Below are 23,993 nucleotides of genomic sequence, written 5' to 3' on the forward strand. Positions count from 1 at the left end.
AACCGGCGCTGCAGAGGCTGCGGGCAGCTTCCCAACCCAGCGCTCAACCGCTGCGCCACCAGGCAGGCCCTTAGCTGTAATTTTAAAGCCCTGTCAGTAGCAGGAAAGAAGCCCCACTGAACTCTTACCATCATGAGATCATTTCTTCTGGGTTACAAAAGATGGGCATCTTCAGTTACTGAACCTCTGGGGCCAAATTATGATTTAAACATGTTTTTGGGTCCTATTTCCCTTTTTACATCCTTTTGGTATAAAACGGCGACTATTAAAATGGAAACATTCATTTGATACGGGTATGACAGTTACAATTCCTGCAGGAATATTTTTAGTTGAAAGGGATTTAAAAAAGGAAAAAAAAAGTTGCTAGATAACCTCCTAAGCCCATGTGAGGATTTTCAGGACAAATTTACATTTAGCTTTCTAACATTTGCTTGTAAACAATGTGCAAAAATTGAATACATTAAGATACTGCAATTTAGGGCCTCCCCAGTGGTGCAGCGGGTTGAGCGCCACACAGTGACACTGTCTGCAGCCTCTGCAGCACAGGTTCGATTCCTGGCCGGCCAGGGAGATTCCCACATGGCATGGTAGACCTCTCCTGTCTCGCCTGCTGCTCCCCTCAGCAGTGTCTTTGGTCAGTCTGCCTGTTCTGCTCCGCGCTGTCTCTGGTGAATCCTCTCATCCTCCCATGCCTCTGACCTGTACCCCAGTTCTTGTATAAATAAATCTTAAAAAAAAAAAAAATTACTTAAAAAAAGATACTGCAATTTAAATTTGCATAGCATGATATAAAGCCTTAAAGAAAATCTAGATATGATTTTTTTAAATAATATGAAGTCATCCTAAGAGGCTACTGAGTTTAATTATACTGGAATTCTTATGCAAGTCAGAAAAGTGAGACTATACAACTTTTAAACTTTTTATTTGAATATTAACTGTTTATCTTTGTTTAGAACACTTGTAGAATCAGCAGCATGAACAATAACTATTCAATGACAAAGATTTGAAATAGGGGAATGGATACATAACTGGTTCATATTAATCTCCCCATGCAATTTACAGCTTTATCTTGTAGAGTCAAAAACTGATTTACACAGCACTATAAATGCTGTATTTTTCTAACACCTTATTTTGTAGTCTCAGAATACTTTTCAATTAAATGGAACCAGATGTTTTGAAGATGCAAAGTAAGAAATTTACACTGTAAAGTTGTATAATTATAATAAATTCACATTTCCTCCCAGGAAAAATTTACAGTAAACACACACATAAATTCACCGTATTAGTAACAACAAACAGCTCACACTTTTACTGAACACTTCTTGAGTTAGCCAGGCCTTGCTCTAAACATCTGAACATGCAAGTTCTTATTACCTCTACGGCGTCACAAGTTCACGTTTCACACAACTGGTGACACCACGATGACAGCTTGCACTGAGCACTTGTGCCCAAGCATCTAACCTGGCACTGTAGCTAACATGACTCACTTGTAGCAGCTCGGGGTGCTCACTGGAGATTTTACAAATGTCACATTAAGAACTGAATCCCCCCAGAACATGGCTAAGTCGTTCTACTACAAAGAATCACACCTATCGATGTCAAACAGAACAGACAAGGAAGCAGCTATGATCGAGGTCCGCATTAAGTTCCCTTCCTGGGACTCAGAAGTGCCCCTCCAGGCCTAACTGCAGGAGGGCAGCCTCGGCTGCCTCCTCCTCCTCCTTGGCCTCTTCCTCACGTATCTGCACCAGCAACTGGAAGAGGTTAGGAGCCGGCCCTTCCGCAGCCCCAGTCAGCCACAGCTGCCTTCGGATGGCTCCGCTGTGGTTGGCCCCAGCAATGACCTGCTCCAGGCGGGCCTGGTTCACATTATCTTTATCTATGGCCCCCTTCTCCACCACCTTCTGTAGCAGAGGCTCCAGACGAATGACATAGGCTGATAACTTTTCTCCCGGGTTCTGATAAGTGTTCAGAAATCTGACCTGCGCATCCCTGGAGCTTTCCACGCTCCCAAACACCTGCTCAAGCGCCTTCAAGCATTCGGCGGTGGTTATGGCAGGGTTGTTAGTCTTGAGGATGCGGATGACATCGGCCGCAGGGCCTCTAAGACTCTCCATCAGCCGCCGCCTCTTTTCTATGTCAGACACCTGCCACTCTTCTATGACCTCATTAGTGTGCTCCAGCCAGGGATCAAAGGTCTCCTCCCCAGGCCCGGGGATGTCCCTCCCCGAGAAGAGTGTCAGCTTCTTGTACCATATGGACTCAACAAGAGGCTGAATAACATTATCCAAAATATAGTTTAGCATCTCTGCTGGCATTTCTGGGCCCGGGGCCGGAGCGGGGTTCTGAAACCCAAGGACACGGGCAACATCTTGCACGGTCCACCCCTCCCTGGCTAGGAAGAGGTGCAACCTTTCTAAAAATTCTGCATCGGAAGTCGGAGGCTTAAAGACCACTTTCCAGACTCCCCCTTTACCCGGCATCTCCCTGGGGATGGCGGCGTAATCGACAGCGCCAGTGAGCTCTAACAAGGCTGCTTTTGCATTTTCTTCCCTCCAGAACATTCTCCCAAGCACTCGATAGGGCACCTGGGGCATCGCAGCCTGGAGGGTCTCTTCGATTTCAGCCTCATCACAGTTCACTGGGATCCCCCAAACCAGCAGGGCTCTCTGGGAGTTCACATCCATTCCCCTGCACCAATCTTCCAACAGTGTCATCGCCATTTTCCCAATTATCAAGGGCCCCAAAGCTACAAATACGGACCAGTCCGTGGCTCACGGTGCTCTAGTACTGAGAACCAGCCACTCCTCCCCAATATGCCCGAGGGAGGCAAACTTCAGTCAAACACAGTTAACAAACGACCCCAGAGTCCCGCTCTCGTCCCTTCGCGGCCCTGCGGAGTCCGTCGGGCAGCGCGTGTTCGGAGCGGGGCCGCGCGGGGGCTCAGGCCGTCACGCGGTCGCCGCCATCTTGCGTCTGTGGTCGGGGTCCGCGGCGGGGTCGTTCACCTGCAGGCGGGACGCGCGGCGCGGCGCGGGCGGCGAAGGCTGGGGCCGCGGGCCGGAGCGGCCGCCGGGGTGTGGTCGCGGGGCGTGGCCGCCTCCTCTCCGGAGCCTGGGCGCGGGGACTCGCGGCTGCTGCGGCAGTCGGTCGGGCGTTCTCGGCGGGAGCGCGGCCTGCGGCGGTCGAGGAGCAGCGGCGTTCCAGGCCAGGGCCTGTCGTCCCGAGGAAAAAACGGCCCTGAGGCCGCGGCGGCGGCAGGCCCAGCCCGCGGGCGGCTTCTTCGCTAGCGGCTTCTTCGCGGGCGCGGGGCCCCCTCGGGGCGGCGAGGACGGGCGAGGACACAGGCGGCGGGGGCGCAGTCAGTCCTGAGGAGCGAGGCTGGCGACGGCAGAGGCGAGGGCGGGCCAGGCGGCAGCGCGCGGGGCCCGCGGCGGCGGGGTGCTGGCGCGGCGCCGAGCTCTCGCCACCCGCAGCCGGCCGGGGCGTTATGCTGCAGTGGTGGGCGGGGCCAACCGCACGCGCCGACGAGCGCGCCCCGCCTCGGCGCCGAAGCCCGCGAGAGCGTCGCCACGGCAACGACGTCCCAGACGCCGCGAGATCCGCGCCCTCCGGCGGCACGCGGGGCGCATCCGTTGTCATGGTGCTTGCGGCTGGTGGGGGGCGCTGCTTTCTCTGGTGGCGCATTTCCTTTTTCGCATTTTTCAGATGTTTTTATATATATCTGAAATATTATATATCTGAATATATATGTTACAAAACACCGTACTCTTAAAAATACTTTAATTCTGGAGTGGATTTCCGATGACTTGTAGAAAATGCGTCCAAGATCGACTTGTAATACTCAAGCTAGGCAGCTTCCCTGCACCACCTGATTGCACTCTGAAATCTCATTTCATTCCAAAGAGAGAGAGCGTTGCAAATGTGCCATTTACATGTTTTTGAGTGATACATACACGAAGCTGAGATTTTTTTCTTGCCTAGAATTGTGTAAAAAAGATTCGTAATCAATTCAGTAACTTCGTAGCCAGGCAAACACCAGCGTTATTCCCCCTGCCCTAGCTTCACCGGTAATGAGTTAAAACAGAATCCTTATGGCTCAAAAAATGCCCAGTTATCTTCAGCAAGCAAAACATGGCCGATTTATGTTAATCTCAGATGGTGAAATTCTCTCCCAAAGAACACAGCATTCAACCCTGAATTTTTAAAACCTTATTTAATAAAAGGTTTAAAGATACAGAAGAACATCCAAAAGTAAATAAGTTACATAGGTACATTACAATCACATCAGTAAGATTTTCTTTAGTGTATTAATTTTTTTTTTTTATAAAAAGCACACAAAAAATAAAATCTTCAGTCTGGTCTATCACAACTGTACAGCAAGAGAGGTAATATTTATATATATGTACACTAATATGTAACAGTCTTTTTAAAAAAGAGCGCCACAGGCAGCAAACACACAAAAGGCAGTGTCTGATCATTTTTTCAAAATAAAAGGAATATACTTATTTATATGCTATTAAAATATTTGTACAATAATTACAGACTGTCAAGACTGTTCCTGTGCTCTGTCCCCTCCAACAAGGCCTTCAACTTAGAAATGAGGAAAAGGTGAAACAGCTGCAAATTGTTAGAGGCAAATGTCAACAGCAAAATATGCGGAGGACATACAATTGTTTTATAAAAATATGCATACTTCCTGTAAACCTAAATAGTTAGGCCTGCCAGTCTGGTAATACATACCGTCCAAGAAAAATGAGCCCCAGTGAAAACATTTAAACAGTTGAGGCTAGAGTATGTGTTGTATCCCTCCTTCTTCTTAACATCTGGCACGTGAGAAGAGGTTAGGTCACTGAGGCAGTTAAATATAGGGGATCCCTTTAAACTTAAGCAGCACAAGACCTCTGTGCCAGAGGTGGAGCTGGGGTGGCAGAAGGAGAATGGGCATGTACTTTAGCTGCAAGGGGGAACTGCTGAAGGCATGGAGGACAGTGCTCAAGTACTGTCTCCTTGTGTGGGTAAGAGACCTCAGAAATGGTCTGGAACACAGGCACTAGGTTAGTTTCATGCCCTTAGCTGAGGCTATGAGAGGTGAGATGGTGTGAAGTGGACATTATAAAGCTGGAGGTGTTTGTCATTTAACTTCTTAAAGCAAAGAGCTCTGAATAGAAGAAAAAAGAAAAAAGCCTATGAGCCAACTGTGATCACAGGGAGAAAGCACCATAAGGATTATACCTATGCCCACTTCCATGGCTGCAACTACTTTATTGGCAGGTCACTTGCCACACTTATATCTGCTGTCTAAATATTCTCACTGTCTAAATATTCCTTCAATTCTAGATATAAACCCATCCTCAAGCATGGACCCCTCAAAAATACAGCATCTGGTAGGATTAGTTGAGAGGTACCATCTTGATTTTCTCTGCCTACATTCACTTGGTCTCTTCTCCACGAGCTTAGAAGAGGACAACTAAGATGAAAGAGGTTTCTGATACCACATGTCCATCAAAGGGTCTGAAAATAAATAAGGTTTAAATAGAAGAAACCTTGGGAAACGTAAGTAGCACTTGGGGCTAAGCTGCAAAGGCACTCATTACACAAGTGATTTAGAAGAGAGCCTAAATGTGCTGCCCTTCTGCTTCTGGAGGGTAGACCAGATTTTTGCTATCTTGGAACACTGAGCTTGTAGAAGTATGCGGAGGAAAACTAACTGGGAAGTTGGAGCTCTAGATGGTGATCCAGAAGTCTAGGGGAAAAGAATTTTGCTGCTCCCACAGCTAGGGTCCTGCAGAACCATATTAATGCATGAACAAATGCTGGACAATACCTGAATAGTGCATAGTTTAGAAATACACTTCCTCCCAACCCCACCTGCTCACGTGTTTGACCATCAAATAAGGAACAGCAAGAATGAATGCGTTTTTGGCTCCTTCCTAACACGCTGCATGCACTATACTTGCATTCACTTCTTCTGCACAACTAGAGTCAAATAACAATATCAGAAAAATAACTCAGTCCTCCTATGGGACTGGCAAATGAAGGGACCTTCAGAAACTTCCGACCATTTCTCTTTAGTGACTCCACACTAAATATGGCTTCATTAAGCCAGAAACAAAGCCAGAAATCTGGCTTCCAATCCCCGCAGGCAAATTCAAAGCACAGAGAAGAGGTAGCAATAAGAACTGCCTCTGATCTCCCTTGCTCCTGCTAGTCTCTGTGTGGGTTTGGTGACACCCTCCACCTTTCCACCCCCTTCACTGCTACTATCATTCCTAGTGGCAAGAGCTTCCAGAGCAACGAGGCAAGGGACCTTAGGGCCTTGGGAATGGGGATGGGAGAGGGTGGATGCCAAGAAGGTGCCTTGTTTGGGGATAAATGCACTTGGGCCCCTAGAAAGCGGGAGGCCCCTGGTCCCTGAGAGGATGTTAAAAATTAAATATTAAGAATAAATAAATAGCTCCCAAATGACACAAATCAAGGAACGAGGCTCCTGTCCAATTTGGTTAGGAGACCTCCCCTGCCCAGGGAAGGATCCAGAAATCTCCAGCATGCAGAACTGGGGGCTCAGCTGTGGATATCAGCGCTGGACTAGGTAGGGTAGGGTTAGGTAGTGGCTGCTGAGAGCAGGACAGGCGCAGGCAGGGAACTTGCACCAAGAAGAGTGGGCTGGGCCTTGGCTAAGCTTTCTTATCAGCCCTCAGGACATAAAGGTACTTGGCAAAAAAGGTGGGAAGCAAGAGCCAGGGCTCAGAAAAGCTCTCATGTCTCGTCTTGTGGATTCTGTCCGCTGCACAGTTCTCTACCTTCCAGTGGGCTGAGAGCTTGAGGGGGAACATTGGTCCCTTCCCCAAACATTTAAGAAAACTTTCCAGCCCCAGCAGGGCTGCTCGCAAGCAGCAAAGGGATAGGTACCTGTCTCTCTTTTTCCCTCCAGGCATGCTGTAGCCTCCCTCCCAGGAAGGAGGTGGCCTCTCTGAGTGCAGGGTCACGGGAGCAGCTGAGGCCCGGACACTGTTGTGCAGTGGACAGCACAGGTACCAGGCTGATGCCCTCTCAGAGGCGGCCACCATGCTCCCTCCGGCAGGGCTCCTCTTTCTGGGCCTGGGGCATTTGAGGTCCTTTCGGGAGGAGGAGTAACTGCAAAGGAGGGTGAGCTTGTGCTTAGCTCGCCATGGTGACCAGGGAGAAGAGGAGGAACAAAGAGGATGGGGAGAGGTGGGGTGCAGAAGTCCCCGTGAGAGGCAGCAATGGCGGTGGCTGGAGCCCCTGGAGAGGGCAGCCCCAGCAAGCGGAGACTCTCACAGCTCCAAGTAAGCATGAGGACAACTTCCAACAGACTGAATGCAAAGAGAACTGGATCCTGCAGCCCTTAACACTGCTCCTGGGGCCTTTATAAATAAAAGAGCCTTTTATTTTATTGTCTTATTTGTTTCTCAGAGAAAAGTCCATGTGATCTCTCCTTGCTCCTTCTGGAGATTCCAGGGTGTTACAGGCGCTTGGCTGGCTGGTGCAGGAGGGGCCAGGAATCCTGGGAGAGGGTGCAGCCCTGGGCCTCCGGGCGGAGCCCTCCAGTCTTCCGAGTCAGCCCCTCTCACCCAGGCTGCTCTCCTCCCGCAGGGCCGGCTGGTGGGGCGAGGCGGCGGCGGCAGTGGCTGCAGCAGCAGCAGCGGCCTCTTTCTCCTTCTGCCTTAAGGCTGCGGCCTTCTTCTCCTGTTCTGCATGGCTCTTCATGTGGGCGCTGCGGCTCTTCACCTTGGAAAACACCCTGCAGTGGGGCAGAAGCGGGCTCAAGTAAGATGTCTGCCCCACCCTCCAGGGACTGCCAGATTAGTGAGCGCCACCCGGCGCCCCTTCCAGACCCGCTCCCACCATGTGGCCCACCGCATCCTTTGACCAGAGGGTGCGGTGGCTGATTCGGTGCCATCACCCCTCCTTTAAAAGCTGCCAAGTGACACCACTGCCCTAGAAACCCTCCGAGCCAGTCAGAAGACAAGGTAGAAAGCTCAGGCTACTTCCGTGAACCGGCGTCTGCCTCACCCCAATCTCAGCCCACCACTTAGGGCCCCAGGGAGTCTGGCCTGTCATCTTACCTGCCACATTTTTTACAAGGAAAAGTGTTCTCCTGATTCTGGGTTTTGTTAAATGTCTCCGCTTTTTTCTTCTTCTCAGAAAAAGGTAGTGCCCGTCTTGACTTCCCTGCTCCCTCCCTTGGCTTCTCTGGGGCCTGGCCACCAGCAGACCCAGGGGCATTGGATTCGTGGCTTCGGAGGATGAGGATGTCATTGGCCTGGAGAGGATCAAACAAGGAGAGTTGTGAGGTAGGGAGAAGAGAGGATGCAAATTCAGTAATCTCAGGGAACAGAGGGCTCTTAGAAGCCACTCATCCTACCCAATTGTCCGCTGGGGTTCCTCAGCTTGAATCCTTCCATTAGTGACAAGCCACTCGCTGCCTCAGGCAGCCCATTCTGTCTCTGTACCCAAACTGTATTGTGCAGTAATTCAGTGGACAGCCTGGCTGCAACAGGATTTTTCCATGGGTCTAGCAGGAGATCTTGTGTCTCACTGATGGATATGTTGACATTTTCAGTCATTTAGACCATTCACGCCTTTAGTCAATAAATGACATTCAAGTTTGTGTGATGTGCCAAGTGCTGGGGATACAGAGGTGACAAGCGGGAGTCCCTGCACTCAGCTGTCTGGGGAAGGAACAAATCAGCAGGCAGCCAGCTTATGACAATATGAGCCACTGTGGGAAACACCACGCAGGTGCCAGAGCAAAGGACACTGGTAAAGATCTGGGAGGATGCTGCTCAGGGAGCGAGAACCATGGGCCTCAGGTTTGGGAAGCCCCAGACGGTTGTGTGTGCTGGGTGGGCCCTGGCAGGAAGGTGTTCGCAGAAGTCAGCAGAACTCGAGCGAGCGTGTATAGAACACAACCTTTGGAGAAGGAGCGCAGCCAAGGTTCAGAAGGGAGCAACAGCTGTGCTTCTACAGTTAGTGGAGTTTTTCCTACAAGTGTTAAGTATACAACGTAAACACAAAGATTCCTGTAGTAGTTCCTATCAGACCCTCTTGGGGGAACAATCCCTGACAAGGAATGGCTGCGGCCATTAAGTCTTGCTTCTTGGTCTGTCAAGAAGACAGAGCTCTGCAGTAGAAGTCAGAGAGCCTGGGATGTGAGCATAAGCACATCACTTAGCATCTCTGCCCCCTGTTTCCTCCATCTGCATAATGGTGTTTAACACTTCATGGGGCTCTTTGGGGAATTATTGAGATAATGGACATGACAGCACTTTGCAGAGAAAATGTGTGAGGGGCCATTATTGGTTCCATGGTCTCAGCTCAGTTTCAGACACTATTGTCAGGGACAAAGTTCTTTTATGGAGACCCCTGCCTGAGCTACAGATTACAGTGCTTTCCCAGTGTCCCACACACCTTCTGAGTTTTCACAAAGCCTTTTTCCTCCGAGGCTCTGACACAGAAGCAGTATAGTGTAAAAATTAATACACTCTGTGGTCATGCTGCCTACTAGCTATCTTATCTTGGGTCTCAATTTCCTCATCTATCAAATGAAAATAACAGTACTTATCACATAGGGCGATGATGATTAAATGAGTTCGCAGCATAAAGTGCTCAGTGAATTTCGGGCTATTGTGATGATGACCACATCATCAGCTCCTGCTCTGCCCCTCCTCCCACAGCCCAGGCGCAGCGCCAGCCCTCCTCCTGGCCCTGGGTTTCCAGGTCACACTTACCGACTCATTGGCCTGTAGTGTCTGTGTGGCTTTGACAGCCGCTGCCCGCCGGCTTCGCTCTCGCCCCTCTTCCTGCTCCCCCTTCTCCTGGATCTCTGGTACCTCCTCCTCCCCCTCCTTCCTGGTCTCCTTTACTTCCCTCTTAGGCTCCAGTCTCTCTTCACTTGGGGACTCTCTTCTGGGAGGAGGCACCCTTGGGAACTTCTGAGAAGTCTATGGGGGACGAGAACGAGGGCAGTGAGCCTAGAGCTCAGTCCCGCTGCCACAGTGCACAGATCTGGCCCTGCTAGTTCTGCCTCGGGTTAGGGGGGCTCCTGAGGGCCATTAGAAGTCTCTGGTGCTGGCTCTGAACCCTCCCACAGCTCGCCAGACCGTGATGAGTTTAGAGCCCTGGGAGCCCTCAGGATGAGACCGAGCACTTGATATCAAGCCAGGGGCAAGGAAGGTATATGCTGGTCTCCTCGCAAAACACACACAGGTCACCTGGGTTGGACAGATCTCCTAGAGCACAGCCTCAGGCAGGGTGGTCCGGCAGAGCCAGGAGCAGCCTTTAGCTCTAATTCTAAACTATCTTTGTAATACTTTCTGAATCTCCACCCCCATGCCAGATGAAAATGGTACCAAACTATTCCCTGTCTTAGAGCAGCACGTCACATACCACATATGGACTTAAAACCCCAAGATGATGTTAGGTGGATAGAGAGACACAGACTTAAATAACGTCCTCCTTTCAATTCTCTTCAATCCTGATTATGTCAAGAACAAAGTCTCCAGTTGGTGTTAATGTGTCTTATACTTCTCTAGACTTAAACAGAGGTTGGGACTGTTTCAGGGCCTGGGCAGGTAATAGGAGCTAGTTAGAATTGAATAACATTGTTTGACTTTCATATTTTTACCAGTATCTTCTATCTAACAGTACTGGTTTTCTATTATGATTGTGATATAAAGCTTCCCTTCTGAGTAAAAAAGAAAAAGCTGATCTTAAGAAAAATATTAAAAGTACAAGTGGGGGCCTCCCCTGGTGGCACAGGCGGTTGAGCTCCGTGCTGTGAAGCTGTCCGCAGCCTCTGCAGTGCCGGTTCGATCCCGGCCGGCCAGCGAGAGTCCCACATGGCGCAGCAGACCTCTCCTGTCTCGCCCACTGCTGTTCTCAGCAGTGTATTTCATCAGTCTGCCTGTTCTGTTCCCGGCTCTGTCTCTGGTGAATCCTCTCACCCTCTCGCACATTTGGCCTGTACCCCGGTTCTTGCATAAAATAAATAAACAAATCTTTAAAAAAAAAAAAAAGAACAAGTGGTAGGTGGACATGACAAAAATAGTAAAATAGTAATGATGGCAGGTGGTAGGATGCAGATATAGCAGGCTTCATAAAGGCAATACAAGAAGGACTAAAGCTTGGAAAACAGTGCTAGTGGTCTGCTATGAGGAGACAGTGAGTTGATCTGGTGCAAATACAGTGGGAAAATTCTCCATTATTCTGTATCAACACAAGATATTATTATTATTCTGATGAAAGATAGTATAGAAACTGGAACCCAGAGGCCCAGGGGCAGTGCCCAGGACATTAGTTCACTGGGGCTGTCAGGGACACTGCCTTCCTCTCTCTGCCCACTAGGAACACCTAGAGAATGTGGCCTCAGGCTCCCAGTCCTGGCCCAGACCCGGCCCAGGCCCTAAACAGCTGAGGATGGAAGGGGAGTTACCTTAATATCCACTTCAACCTCTTCCTGGGCCGACTTCTCATCACTTATATCCACGTCCCCGAAGGTTAGAGTCCCGTTGCGGCCAATTTTCACCTGCTTCTTGTAGGTGTAATAGAACTCCACGCACTGGGCCACGGTCTTGGTCTGTATCTGGTATGAAGCCAAAACGGAGATCAGAGTTCCTGGCTGGGCTCACCTACCTGGGGCAACTCCAGACTTTCAAATCCCTGCATGTCCTCCTTTAATCTCAGGCTAAATATAAAACCCAGTGCATTCAGGAACTGAAAACATCTCTCCAACACCAGTTCTGCACAAACTTCTGATTAATTCAATTAACCAACGTTTAAGCATTGCCCTTTTGAAAAAGCTACAAAAGGACAACATGGAACCATTGGGGAGAACTGAATGCAGATTGCATACTGGAGAGTATTACTGCATCAGTTTAAATGTCTTGGGTGTGACAATGGTACTGTGGTTTGGAAGGAGAGCATCTTTGTTTTAAAGAAATATCTGAGTCATGTGTCATCATGTCTGTAACTTACTTTTAAAAATCAGAGAGACTAGTCTTTGTACCAGCTTACAAGTAGAGAAGGCAAGTGTGGCAAATCTAAGTGGGGGTATGTAGGTGTTTGTACTATTTTTCCAGTTTTTCTGTAAGTTTGAAATTTTTCAAAATGAAAAGTTAGAGAAAAATTTGGGCACCATCCACATTCAAAGCCAGCCTAAACCTGGAACACAGACTCCATCAATTCAGGCAAACAAATTCATTGATCTCTAGGGAGCACTGATTGACATGTGAGAACAGAGAGATGTCAAAGTATCCTATGTCAGGGAGGAACTCAAAGGGCACTACTAACGAGTCCTGGAAAATCTAAAGAGGAAGCAAGAGGCCCAGTCTTGCTCTTAACTCTGCCACCAACGTCTATGTGTGTAAACAGTGAGTAAGGTGAGACTAAATGATTTTCAAAGTCCTCTCAAACACTGAAATCCTAGCCCTCCTGCTTCATGAACCCCTGCACAACCTATAATCCTAGGAGGAAAGCCCTTTCCCCTCAGAGGTCCATACAACTCGCTCTCTCCGTGACCTAGATTTTGTGAGACAGGACTGGAAAGATGCAAATCCTTGGATTAGCAAAGCACTCTGCTCTCCCAGAAGAACACAAAGAAGAAATATCTAGAAAAAGTAGGTTCAGACCTCTATTGGTTGGCTGAGTTACTCTAAGGAAACCACAAGTCTGACAGGAAGTGGGCAGAGGTGCCCAGGTTGGTGGCATGGGTACGTGCTAGCTCTCAGTTTCCCTCACTCTAGGGTGACCACATTTTAATTGTGCCTTCAAAGTATTCCTGCTCCTTGGGGAATGACTCATCTCTACCTGCAGCCCTTCTTCTCTTATTCTCCCTTAGACAAGTCTGAGGCCCACTCAAGTCTCCCTCTGGGTTACAACCCCAGAGCACAGTCACACTACCCTAGTGGGAGGTAAGGTGGTTTGGAATCAAGAAGGAAAGAAAGGCCTGATCTCTTTCCATTTTTTTGTTTGTTTAGAAAATTGTCTCTGGGCCTCCCTGGTGGCGCAAGGGGTTAAGCACTGCACCATGAAGCAATCTGAAGCCTCTGCAGCACAAGTTCGATCCCGGCTGGCCAGGAGCAACCCACATGGCACGGCAGGCCTCTCCTGATTCACCCGCTGCTCCCCTCAGCAGCGTATTTCAGTCAGTCTGTCTGTTCTATTCCCCACTCTGTCTCTGGTGGATCCTCTCACCCCTGGCATCTCTGGCCTGTACCCCAGCTCTTGTATGCATAAATAAATAAATCTTTTAAAAAAATAAAGAAACAAAGAAAATTGTCTCTGTTGACCACTTAATGGTATTGATCTAAGTGCTTTTTAAGAGGGTTTGGTAAGTGACTGCTGGGCCCCTACTAGCAGAGGGAGCCCCAAATCATGCAGAAGGCCCCTGTTTTTGACTTGCCCCTTAAAACAGAGCCCCAGCTTACCAGCTTCTGCACCAGGAAGAAATCCTTTTTGTAAATGGCGATGCCCTTGTTAAACAGCTTCCTCTCAGACATCTTCCATTGGTCTGAGCCTGTGGGGCAAAGAGGGAGCCAGGGTAGAGAGCTGGATGGAGCCGTGTGCCCGGCAGGAGCAGTTCTGTCCAGCAGAGCAGCATGAGGTCATCCATCCACATTTCTGCAGTATCTAGAGTTGGCTCCACATCCCACTCCTGCCACTGTCTAGCCATGTCACTTAACCTCTGACACTCTCCTCACTTGTGAAATGGAAACTATTAATAGGAGCTATCTCACCAGACGTGGCATGGAATAAATGAAATAAAGCATGTGGGAGCCCTTGGTGCCTGCCAGACACTGATGAGATGGACCATCCCACAGGGACCAATACCAGGCTGCTGTGCTGATGCACATGGTCGAAGTTCCTCTTAAAGCTCAATGCCCAGAATGGGACGTGGCACTCCAAGGATTGTCTAAGTTTAAGGCGCCTGATAACTTGGATTGCACTCCCTGGGTTCCTGCCCCTGGCATCTGTGTCCTATTTTTCATTTTTGTTTTGTTTTTAGCTGAATGGGTTCCCAACTGCCCATACTCTTCTCCCTTCCCCTTCAGGGTACAGGGAGTCCCTTAGAAGCTACCCCCATTTTGGTGTCAGCTCCCTCACTCTGGCTCTCAGCTTACCCACCTCTCACCTCCCCATCACTAACCCCAGTCAGGGGTGTGAATCAGCATCTAGCTGGGCCCCACTGAGGCTACAGACATCTTGAGGCTCCAGGCCCCATGCCCACCCCCAGCCAGGCCCACCTGTGTAGTGATAAGTTGCCAGTGGGTGGTTCTGGGGCCGAAGAGGCTTCTTCAGTAGCAGCTTACTTAGCGCTTCCTGAAAGGGAAGGAAAGGGAAAGTGAGGGCTCTGGCATAGGTCTCAGAGGCAGGTTGAACATTCTAGGCCCTGGGCACTTACTCCTGCCCCCAAACTGCTAGGGGACAAGCCATCTGGCAGGATGGTGAGATCGTGGAGGTGGGACTGCTCAGAAAATGGGCCACAGACCTCATCGAGGGAACATAAGGCCCCCAAGGCAGGCTGTCATAGTCAGAGAAGGTCCTTAGCAACAATCGTGTGTGAGGATGGGGACTCACTGGCCCAGAATCAGGGAAGGGGGGAATGGGGGGACTCTGCAATAGACTCTGGAGTTTGGAAACAGGGTTCCATTGGGTCAAATCCCTACAAACCCCCAATTGGTCAGACCCTCCAGCTTGCTTCAAATCAGTAAGTCAGCGGCCTCACTCATGGCAGTAGATGTGAAATCATGACCGTTTCCAAAGGGCCCTTCCCTCCACTAGGGGGCGCTGTCTCACCAGGATGTCTCCCCTGGACTCATGTAGACAGTGCAGGGCCAGCTCCTGGTTGGTGCCAGCTCCTGGGAAAATGCTAGAGCAGGCAGCTGTCAGCAGGTCTTCCACTGGATTCACAAACACAGGGAGAGGAGAGGAAGTCACTTTCAGAGCTCGGCTGGGTAGTAACTAGGCCTGGCCTAGCCACTTACCACCTGCCCACCTTCAGTTGCTGGCTTATGTCCCTTCTCACCTTGCCTCTGCTTCTCCCGGCTGCTCTCCAGGTCCTCCCATGGCTGCCACACTAAGTCTGCCTTGTGGGGGTCTGCAGCTGCCAGGGCACGGTCCCTCATTGAGGGTATTTCGGCTTGGAACCTGGAGCCCACATTGATGCGTCTGCAGGGATGGAAAGTGCAGGGAGTGAGGCCTCACCTTGTGAGGATGGGGAACCTCACACTGTCCCCAGGGGTGGCAGATGTACTGGTAGTTGGCAGAGGCTGAGTGCAGCAAGGCCTCAGCTGGATGTATGGCATCTGGCGTCTGTGAACTGTGAAGACAGCTTGGCAAGTGATGCCTGGTAACTACCTTAGAAAGGCAAGGCACAGAGTTTGCAAAGGGGAGAAGCCCTAGGTTTACAGTGTGAGAATTTTCTGGATCACCCTGTGACTTCCACACAGAAGCAGGTAGGCTGACTGCAGAAGCCCCAAGAGGCCCACTCCAGCCTCTAAGGACAGGCCCATAGAAGCCTCCTCTTCTTTACAGGGCCTGGATGCACCCATCCTGCATGCACTGGACCCCAAGGGGCCACCCCACACCACGGGCCAAACGGGCTGCACTTACGGCTCGATGCTCACTGGGGTGGCCTCTCCCATCACAGAGAGGACAGGTGGCGTGACTTCAGCACTATCTACGGGACAAAGAACAGGTTGGTAAATGGCACCTTCCTCCCGCCAGCAATCTCCCTTGCCAACCCTAAGTCGCTGTTCTGTCTGCACAAGAGCCACAGTGGTGATCAGAAGTTCATAGCTGGCAACCTGAGTCCTGGCTCTGCTGCCTGACAACTGTGACAACGAGCTGTGCCTTCACTGAGTACGTAGTGCCTTTTTTCCTGCCTGCTTAAAAGGGGCTATTTTACTGCTCCCCCCGCCCCGCCCCAAGTCAATGCAGAGCCCAGCACTTTATAAATATTAGTTATTATTATACTACTACAGAGTACAAAGCTGTGTCCCTGCCCCAGAAGCTCCGACACTGCAGTTAACGCCACCATTAAACAACAACTGCTCTAGTAAAAAGGTTGAATACTTGTGGCATAATCATCTCCACTTCCTTGCTTCTCTGCTTCAGTTTCTCCACTGAGGATTCCCCTAAGCTAACCTTAACACCCCACAAGATCAAGATGTTCCTTTGCTCCAAATACAAAATTGTAACTGACTTCCCTCTGCAACATGAAATAAAACCTGAACTTCTAGGGGCCTCCCAGGTGGTGCAGGGGTCTGAGTGTTATCAAGCGATAGCCAGCTGCTGGGGCGTGAGTTCGATCCCAGCCAGGGAGCTGACCCACATGGCGCAGCAGACCTCTCCTATCTTGCCTGCTGCTCCCCTCAGCTGTGTATTTTGGTAACTCCGTCTGCTCTGCTCCCCATTCTGTCTCTGGTGAATACTCTTACCCACTGCACCTCTGGCCTACACCCCAGTTCTTGTATGCGTAAATAAATCCAATAAATCTTTAAACACAAAAACAGAAAAACCTGAACTCCTCAGCTTGGGGTTCAAGGCAGTGCCCCTTCCATCTATGCATTTACCACCCCTTTGCCGGACCCTTGATCCTACCAGGCTACCTTCTTGTGGCCCCACACTCCCCCTGCATAGTCCTACACCTCCAGGCCTTTGCAAGCCCATTTCCTCTGCGTATCCATGCCCTTCCCACCCTCAGCTTTAGCCCCACCCTCTCCAGAAAGAATTCCTCACCACCCCAGGCTATAAGTCTGTACCGGCCAGTGTCTGCTTCACTCACTGGTTGCTGAGCACAATCTGCCCAGAACTTCTGTTTTTCTGTCCCCCAGGCTTTCGTGTCCCTGAGGCTCCCTCAGACCCTGTATTCTCTTTGGAAGACCACAGTGTCCCGTACATTACTAGCACCTTTGCAGGACCCAGTTCAAGGCTTTACACCTAAGTGCTTGACAAATATTCATGGATGACACCTCTTCTTTGCTGCCTGTCTGGTCTCTACAGTGACTTCTTTGTGCACAACCCAGGCAATGAGGGAAGCTTTGAATCTTCCAATGGAAGTGGGAGGACAGGCTCCCAGTGGAGCATTTCTTGCCTAGGGACACTAGGGGGCACCAGAGAGCTGTACCATGGATGAGGTCAGGGTGAGAGGTTAATCTCCATGATGGAACTGCCTCATGCAGCTGCCTCTGGTGTTTACAGCCACTCACTTCTCCCACCATTCTCAGATAGGATTATTCCATTTTTCAGAGAAAATAGATCCTTTTGTGGAGTGGGAAACATTTTTCAGCAGTCACCACCCAGGCCAATCAAAATGTCTGCTCTTGCCCAAAATGACTATTCAAGATCCAGGAGACCAGATCGGCCACATAACATTAACAGCAAATATGATGCACCAGACATGATAGTAAATGCTTATGTGTGTTAATGCATTAGTACCTCACCACAGCCCTATTAAGATTAACCATAAGAAAGTGCTATTTGTGGATCTAAAAATGGCTGAGTAATGGCAATTTAACCAACTACTATGAATAGTCTCATTTACGTACTGAAGAAACTGAGGCCTGAGGAGTTAAAACGACTTGCACGGGAGATGTAAATGGTGGAACTGGGATTCGAACCCAAGTAGTTGGGCTGACACCATTCCTCCCCACTTTCATGTTCCTGAACCAGGCCAACCTCTGAGGACAGAGAGCAGAGCTCCCTTTCCCAGTGTGTCCAGCCCGTTCCCCAGTAGCCTCACAGGCTGTCTCTTCCCTGCCCACTGGCTTCCCTCCCCACCTGTGCTGCCCTGATGGCCGCAGGGGTCACTCACTAGAACGGAGCAGGGTGCGATGAGCACTCTTTGGCGTGATGGGAGGAGGGGCTGGGATGCTGCTGGTTGACATGATGGCATTGAAATAGAGGCCGGAGCCTTCCCTCACGGGGCTGAGGATGGGGGGTGGTGTGTAGGGGGGCAGCTCAAAGCTCCGCTCTGAGGGGTGATCAGCCAGGCGGACGGGGGAACGCAGGTGGCTCTGGTACGGAGTGATGTTGGAATAGACGGGAGGGGCAATGAAAGTGCCCGCCTTGGTGGGGATGATCAGGGGCTCTGGCCGAGGCCGCTGCTTTGGCTTCCGCACTGCAGGTTCCCCCTCCAACTTGACATTCATGTCTTCAGCCTAAAGAAAACAGAACAAAGATGACTCAGCTTTCTTGTGCTGGGAAAACTGAAGTCTTGGCCACTGCTTGCCAAGACTCACCTCTGGAACTTAGTCTGCCCACTGTACCTACCCACCAAGGCAGGCCTGAAAAACAAGCAGGTCCATAAGCCTTTTTAATGCTTCTTTGAGGGCCGGGGTCATCACTGTTTCTGTCAAGGGCTAGATAGTAAATTTAGGTTTCACAGGCCACACACAGTCTCTGTTACATATTTTTCCATTTCCCTGCCCTTTACCCCTTAAAAAAAAAAACTCTTTAAAAATGTGAAAAACAGGGCCTCCCTGGTGGCGCAGGCGGTTGAGTGCAGTCCGCAGCCTCTGCTGTGTGGGTTAGATCCCAGCCAGCCGGGGAGATACCTACATGGAGTGGCAGACCTCTCCTGTCTCGCCCACTGCTCCCCTCAGCAGTGTATTTCAGTCAGTCTGCCTGTTCTGTTCCCCACTCTGTCTCTGGTGAATCCTCTCATCCCCCACACATCAGGCCTGAACCCTGGTTCTTGTATGTATAAATAAATCTTTAAAAAAAAGTAAAAAACATTCTTAGGTCTGGAATGGATTTGCCCACAAGTCAGCACCCAGTTCTGTAGAAAAGTATGTTATAGGGAGGGGAGTAAAGCCATGAGGGGCCTAGGCTCTGGCTCTATCTCCCTTACTTACCACTTAAAACTACTTAACCTCTCTGGCCACCCCATCATTTTTAAGATGGAAATAAGAAGTGCCTACCTAAGGGGATAGCTGTGACTAAATGAACTAATGGAAAACACTGAGAAAAGTATCCAGTAGGTAGTAATTACTCAATAACTACTGGTTGCTATCACCATTTAAATTCTAGGCTCTGCAGTAAATAGGAGCCCCCTCTGGACAAGGGAAATTTTGTTCACAAAATGAGTAACAAGGACAGTCCTGTCCTTGCAGAGCTTCTGTTCTAATAGCATTAGTCCTACTAACAGAAGCTAGCCCATTCATCCTGTCAAAGATTAGCCTCCTGCTTTTTCATTCCTCCTGCTTGGTATGCCTTGTGGGTCTCCACATAGAAGAGAAAGCAGGCTGTAAGGGAATAGAGAGTTGTTTCCTGGCTCCATCTCTATCCCCTCAAAAGGGGATGGAATCCTAAGGGGTGAGCAATATCCAGATCGCTTCCCTGAATGCACAGCCCCCCCAACAGGTGAGGGTGCCCACACTGAATATGTGGGTCTGGGAACGGCAGGATATCTCCCCTCCCTGTTCCAGCTTCCACAGGCCTTCCACAGAAGGCCCTGACACCCTGTGAGGCCTTGGCCATATTCTTTATCCATTTGTGCCTTTTTCGCTCTTCCATAGAATGGGAAGAAATAAAATTGTTCATTCTCCCTCCTTCAAAGGAACAGCTGTTCATTTTTTCTCCTTTAGGGGATTAATATAATTGTACAGAAAAAAAAAAATGTAGTGGAGTCAAAAGCTCCCAAACTTGCTAGACAACATGAACTCAACCAGCTATTGTGATTTGTAATTTCATAATAAGGGAAGTGGATTTAGATTATTCTGAAGAGTTGATAGTGTTTTTCATGTTGACATTTTAGGTGTGATAATAGTGTTGAGATTATGTGAAAAAAAGAAAGTCCTTATGTATGATGTACTTCAGAGACAAGCCAACTTATTTATGGATTGAGTATGTGATGTTTGAGATTTGCTTCCCCAAAAATCCAGTGGTGGGAACAAGTGGAGATATAAATAAAAGGTTGGCTATATTTTGAGAGCCACTAAAGCTAGATGATGGCTAAATATTGGGGTTCTTATACTATTCCTATGCTTTTGGGCAAAACTGAAAATGTCTACAAAGAAAAAACCAACATATATAGAACTAAATAAACAACAAAATATAACTCCCACCCCCCACCCCCCAAAAAAGCCTGGTGTGAAAGTACTTGAGGGGCAGAGATTAAGAAGATCAAAACCCCTGGATTAGCCCTGCCATTCCTTGGCTGTATGGCCTTAGGTAAATCTCTTGCCTTTTCAGGACCTGTTTCCTCATCTTTGAAATGGGCATGTTGAGCTGTGTAGCTGCTCAGTCTCCTTCCTGCTCACTCTGCAGACAAGCTGCCCAGCCCTCCAGCCTCTACCAGAAACTTTCCCCTGATCAGAGAACAAGATCCCTGAGAGCAGAGACTGTCCTGCCCACAATGATCTTGGCACTCCCCTTCTGTTACTCAGGGTCAGCAAGCGGCAGAGCTCACCAGCTGAGAATCAGAACATCCAGACTTAACATAAAAACCACATTTCTGAAGGTATCAGAGAGCAAATAAATTGGCCAAGAATTAAAGAGCCAAGATCCAGGAATAGAAAGAAAGTCCAAGTGGTAAACCCAGCATTTGGAGGTGTGTTTTCCCTAGAGGTGGATGCTGAAGAGGCATCTATGAGACTGAAAAACTGAGTAGCATTTTTTAATAAATTCAAAGGGTCAACAGAATAAAAATCGGATTTAGGCCTTGTCAAGGGAGCAGAGCTTGGTAAACTCTCAGGCTTTAGATTAGGAATGCACAGTACTGCATCTTCAGAATAAAGCTGAATCAGAAATATGACTAGTTTTGGGCCTCCCTGGTGGCGCAGGCAGTTGAGTAAAGCACTGTGAAGCTGTCCGCAGCCTCTGCAGTGCGGATTCGATCCCAGCCGGCCAGTGAGAATCCCACATGGCAAAGCAGACCTCTCCTGTCTCGCCCACTGCTCCCCTCAGCAGTGTATTTCGTCAGTCTGCCTGTTCTGTTCCCCACTCTGTCTCTGGTGAATCCTCTCACCCTCCAGTGCATCTGGCCTGTACCCCGGTTCTTATATAAAAATAAATAAATCTTTAAAAAAAAAAAAGAAAAAAAAGATATATGACTAGTTTTTATATAGATGAATGACCAGCTTCAAATCATCTCATTTCAATCTGATTAAAACAATTTGGGATTGTTAGTGCTCTTTGCTACCTGTCAGATGCAAAGATAAATCCTCTCTGGAAGAAGAGAAGATTATCCAGTCTTTAATGACTGCAATAATTTCTCATGTATAATGTTTGGCATTCAATAAAAAAATTCAGATATACCAGAATGCAAGATATAATTTTAAAACAAGAAATACAAGATAATAGAAACAGACCCAAGGAGATCCCATTAATGGAGTTAAATTATACAATAAAATAAAAGACAAGGTTTAGAATTTCATCAAGAACTAGAAACTCTAAAAATGAGCCAAATGGAAACTTGGAATTGAAAAACAAAATAAATAAAAATAACAAGTCAGTGAACAGGTCTAACAAACTATTACACACAATAAAAGAGAGACAGTAAAATGAAAGATCAGATTGAAAAAAGGGGAAAATACAGAAAAACACGACAGACAAAATAAGGGCTACATGGTAAAAAGCACTAACAAATTTGTAACTGGAGCCATAGTCGAAGAGACAGAAAGTGGGCAGAAGAAATATTCAAGGGGCCTCCCTCATGGTGCAGGGGTTGAGACACAGCTTATGAAGCAATCTGCAGCCTCTGCAGCACAAGTTCGATTCCTGGCCGGCCAGGGAGCAACCCACATGGCATAGCGGACCTCTCCTGACTGGCCCACTGCTCCCCTCAGCAGTGCACTTCGGTCGGTCTGCCTGTTCTGTTCCCTACTCTGTCTCTGGTGAATCTTTCTACCCCCCACATCTCTGGCCTGTACTCCAGCTTTTGTATGCATAAATAAATCAATCTTTAAAAAAAAAAAAACAAAAACAAGAAATATTCAAGAAGTACTATAAACTCCAAAGTGGATAAATATTAATAAAACCATTGTTAGGTATAACAGCAAAATTATTGAAAGCCAGTTACACTGCCTCCTCCCCCCCATCATCTCCCCATCTTAAAGCAGTAAGTAAAAAGACACCTACATTCAAAGTAGCAAAAGTGTGGCTTATACAGTGTTTACTCAAAGCTATAATTATAAAGGAAGCTTGAAAACAGTGGAATGATAGCTTTAGAAAATAATTATTAACACAGTATTCTGTGCCCAGCAAAGTAATCCTTCAAAAATGAAGATGAAATAAAATCAATTTCAGACAATCAAAGATGAATAAAATTCATCACTAATTCTTCACACTAAGGGAAACATAAATACTCTTCAAGCAACATATTGAGTATAAGTGATCTGAGATGGAAGCTCGGAGATATGAGAAGAAATAGAAAGCAACAAAAATGCTAAGTATTGAGTAAATCTAAAACAAACAACTGAACAGTAATGTTACAATGTCCTATTGGTGTTAGAATACAGACAATAAATATGCATGTTAATAAATTCTAGGAAACTGGAGTTAGGGATTGGTAGGAAATGGAGTTAAAGAAACGTGCATTATTCAGGAAAGATAAAGTACTAATCTATATTAGATTTCCATAGCCAAGAATGCATGTTTTAATCTCTAGTATTCTCAACCAGAAAATTAAGCCTTCATGCCACAAGGAATTCACTGTATATATCGGGTTGGCTTCACTCTGATACATCTTGAATGATATTAGCTAAGTACCATCCTCCGGAGAACTGAGAAAATCGTCACTCAAATCTTTCTGTAGGAGTTAGTTCTAGCATAGAAATTTAGGTTGGTGGGTCTCCCCTGGTGGCACAGCGGTTGAGCGCTGGGCTCCGAAGCTGCCTGCAGCCTCTGCAGTGCCGGTTTGATCCCCGGCTGCCAGGCGAGGGTCCCACATGGCGTGCAGACCTCTCCTGCTGCCCGCTGCTCCCCTCAGCAGTGTATTTCAGTCTGTCTGCCTGTTCTGTTCCCCGCTCTGTCTCTGGTGAATTCTCTCACCCTCCCGCGCTTCTGAATGTACCCAGTGCTTATATAAATAAATAGTCAAAAAAAAAAAAAAAAAAGAAAAGAAAGAAAAAAAAAACTTCTTTAAAAAAAAAGAAATTCAGGTTGGGGGAAAAAAAAAGGCTGCAGGGTAATCACTAGAAGAGTAATAATTATATAACTAATAAATTAATAACGACAGAGGGAAAATGGAATAACAAACCTAATCAATCCAAAGGAGGAAGACAAGGAAAGGCACATAGAAAAGGCAGGACGGGATAAACAGCAAACAGCAGATGGCAGCGTTAACCCATGTATATCAGTGATTACATTAAATGTAAACTATCAATGCTCTAATTAAAAGCCAAAGGTTGTTAGACCGGATAATAACAAACCCCAATTATATGCCACCTGAAAGATACACTTTAAAGTAGGAGACAGAAAAGCTGAAAGTCAAAAAGTGAAAAAAGATGTAACTCTGCCTACCAAGACCCAAGCACTAACCAAAGAAATCTAAATAGTTGACAACGTAGACTCTAAAAGGTAAAAAGATTACTAAAGATAAAAAGAAATATTTTATAAAATATCTAATCTAGTTCTAAATGAACATGCAACTAAAAACACTGCATCAAAAGTACAAAAACAGGGCCTCAGTGACACAGCCAGGGAGGTGACACATGGCGCAGCAGACCTCTCCTGCCTTGCCTGCTGCTCCCCTCAGCAGTGTATTTCAGTCAGTCTGCCTGTTCTGCTCCCCACTCTGTCTCTCGTGAATCCTCTCACCCCCTGCATCCCTGGCCCGTACCCTACTTCTTGTATGCATAAATGAATTTTTAAAAAAATGTACAAAAACAAATAGGGACAACCCAAAGAGTAGACAAATAATGGGAGACTTCAATACATATGTTTCTGTTGACAAAACGTTCACCTCTACATCCCAGTGCCTCACCCATATTAGGCTCAATCAAAACTTTCAGAGCTGGAACGAA

The 23,993-nt window shown here is 48.0% G+C and overlaps 2 protein-coding genes across 6 annotated transcripts in view; both read right to left on the bottom strand.

The window, feature by feature from the left end:
* Positions 1-880: 880 nt before the first annotated feature.
* On the bottom strand, positions 881-2,971 carry PNMA1 (PNMA family member 1). Its single transcript, XM_037501987.2, has one exon. It carries the CDS (start codon positions 2,721-2,723, stop codon positions 1,662-1,664), a length of 1,062 nt encoding a protein of 353 aa, XP_037357884.1. The 5' UTR covers positions 2,724-2,971; the 3' UTR covers positions 881-1,661.
* A 903-nt stretch (positions 2,972-3,874) lies between these two features.
* Positions 3,875-23,993, bottom strand: part of MIDEAS (mitotic deacetylase associated SANT domain protein) — a 67,424-nt gene continuing 47,305 nt past the window's right edge. For 3 of the 5 annotated variants that reach the window (XM_054691555.1, XM_037503689.2, XM_037503690.2), the window contains exons 4-13: positions 17,840-18,185; positions 15,637-15,703; positions 15,050-15,192; positions 14,821-14,924; positions 14,268-14,343; positions 13,452-13,540; positions 11,459-11,608; positions 9,756-9,968; positions 8,091-8,287; positions 3,875-7,765 (exon numbers count right to left, since the gene is read on the bottom strand). In XM_054691555.1, coding sequence (XP_054547530.1) covers positions 7,582-7,765; positions 8,091-8,287; positions 9,756-9,968; positions 11,459-11,608; positions 13,452-13,540; positions 14,268-14,343; positions 14,821-14,924; positions 15,050-15,192; positions 15,637-15,703; positions 17,840-18,185 — 1,569 coding nt within the window. In that variant the 3' untranslated portion in view covers positions 3,875-7,581. Of the gene's footprint in view, positions 7,766-8,086; positions 8,288-9,755; positions 9,969-11,458; positions 11,609-13,451; positions 13,541-14,267; positions 14,344-14,820; positions 14,925-15,049; positions 15,193-15,636; positions 15,704-17,839; positions 18,186-23,993 lie in introns of those variants that run through there. The other 2 variants (XM_037503691.2, XM_054691557.1) reach the window with 2 other exon arrangements.

The sequence above is a fragment of the Talpa occidentalis genome, unplaced genomic scaffold (genome assembly GCF_014898055.3).
Source record: "Talpa occidentalis isolate TD23 unplaced genomic scaffold, MPIMG_talOcc4v2.1 talOcc4.11, whole genome shotgun sequence".
In the NCBI taxonomy this organism is placed as follows: domain Eukaryota; kingdom Metazoa; phylum Chordata; class Mammalia; order Eulipotyphla; family Talpidae; genus Talpa; species Talpa occidentalis.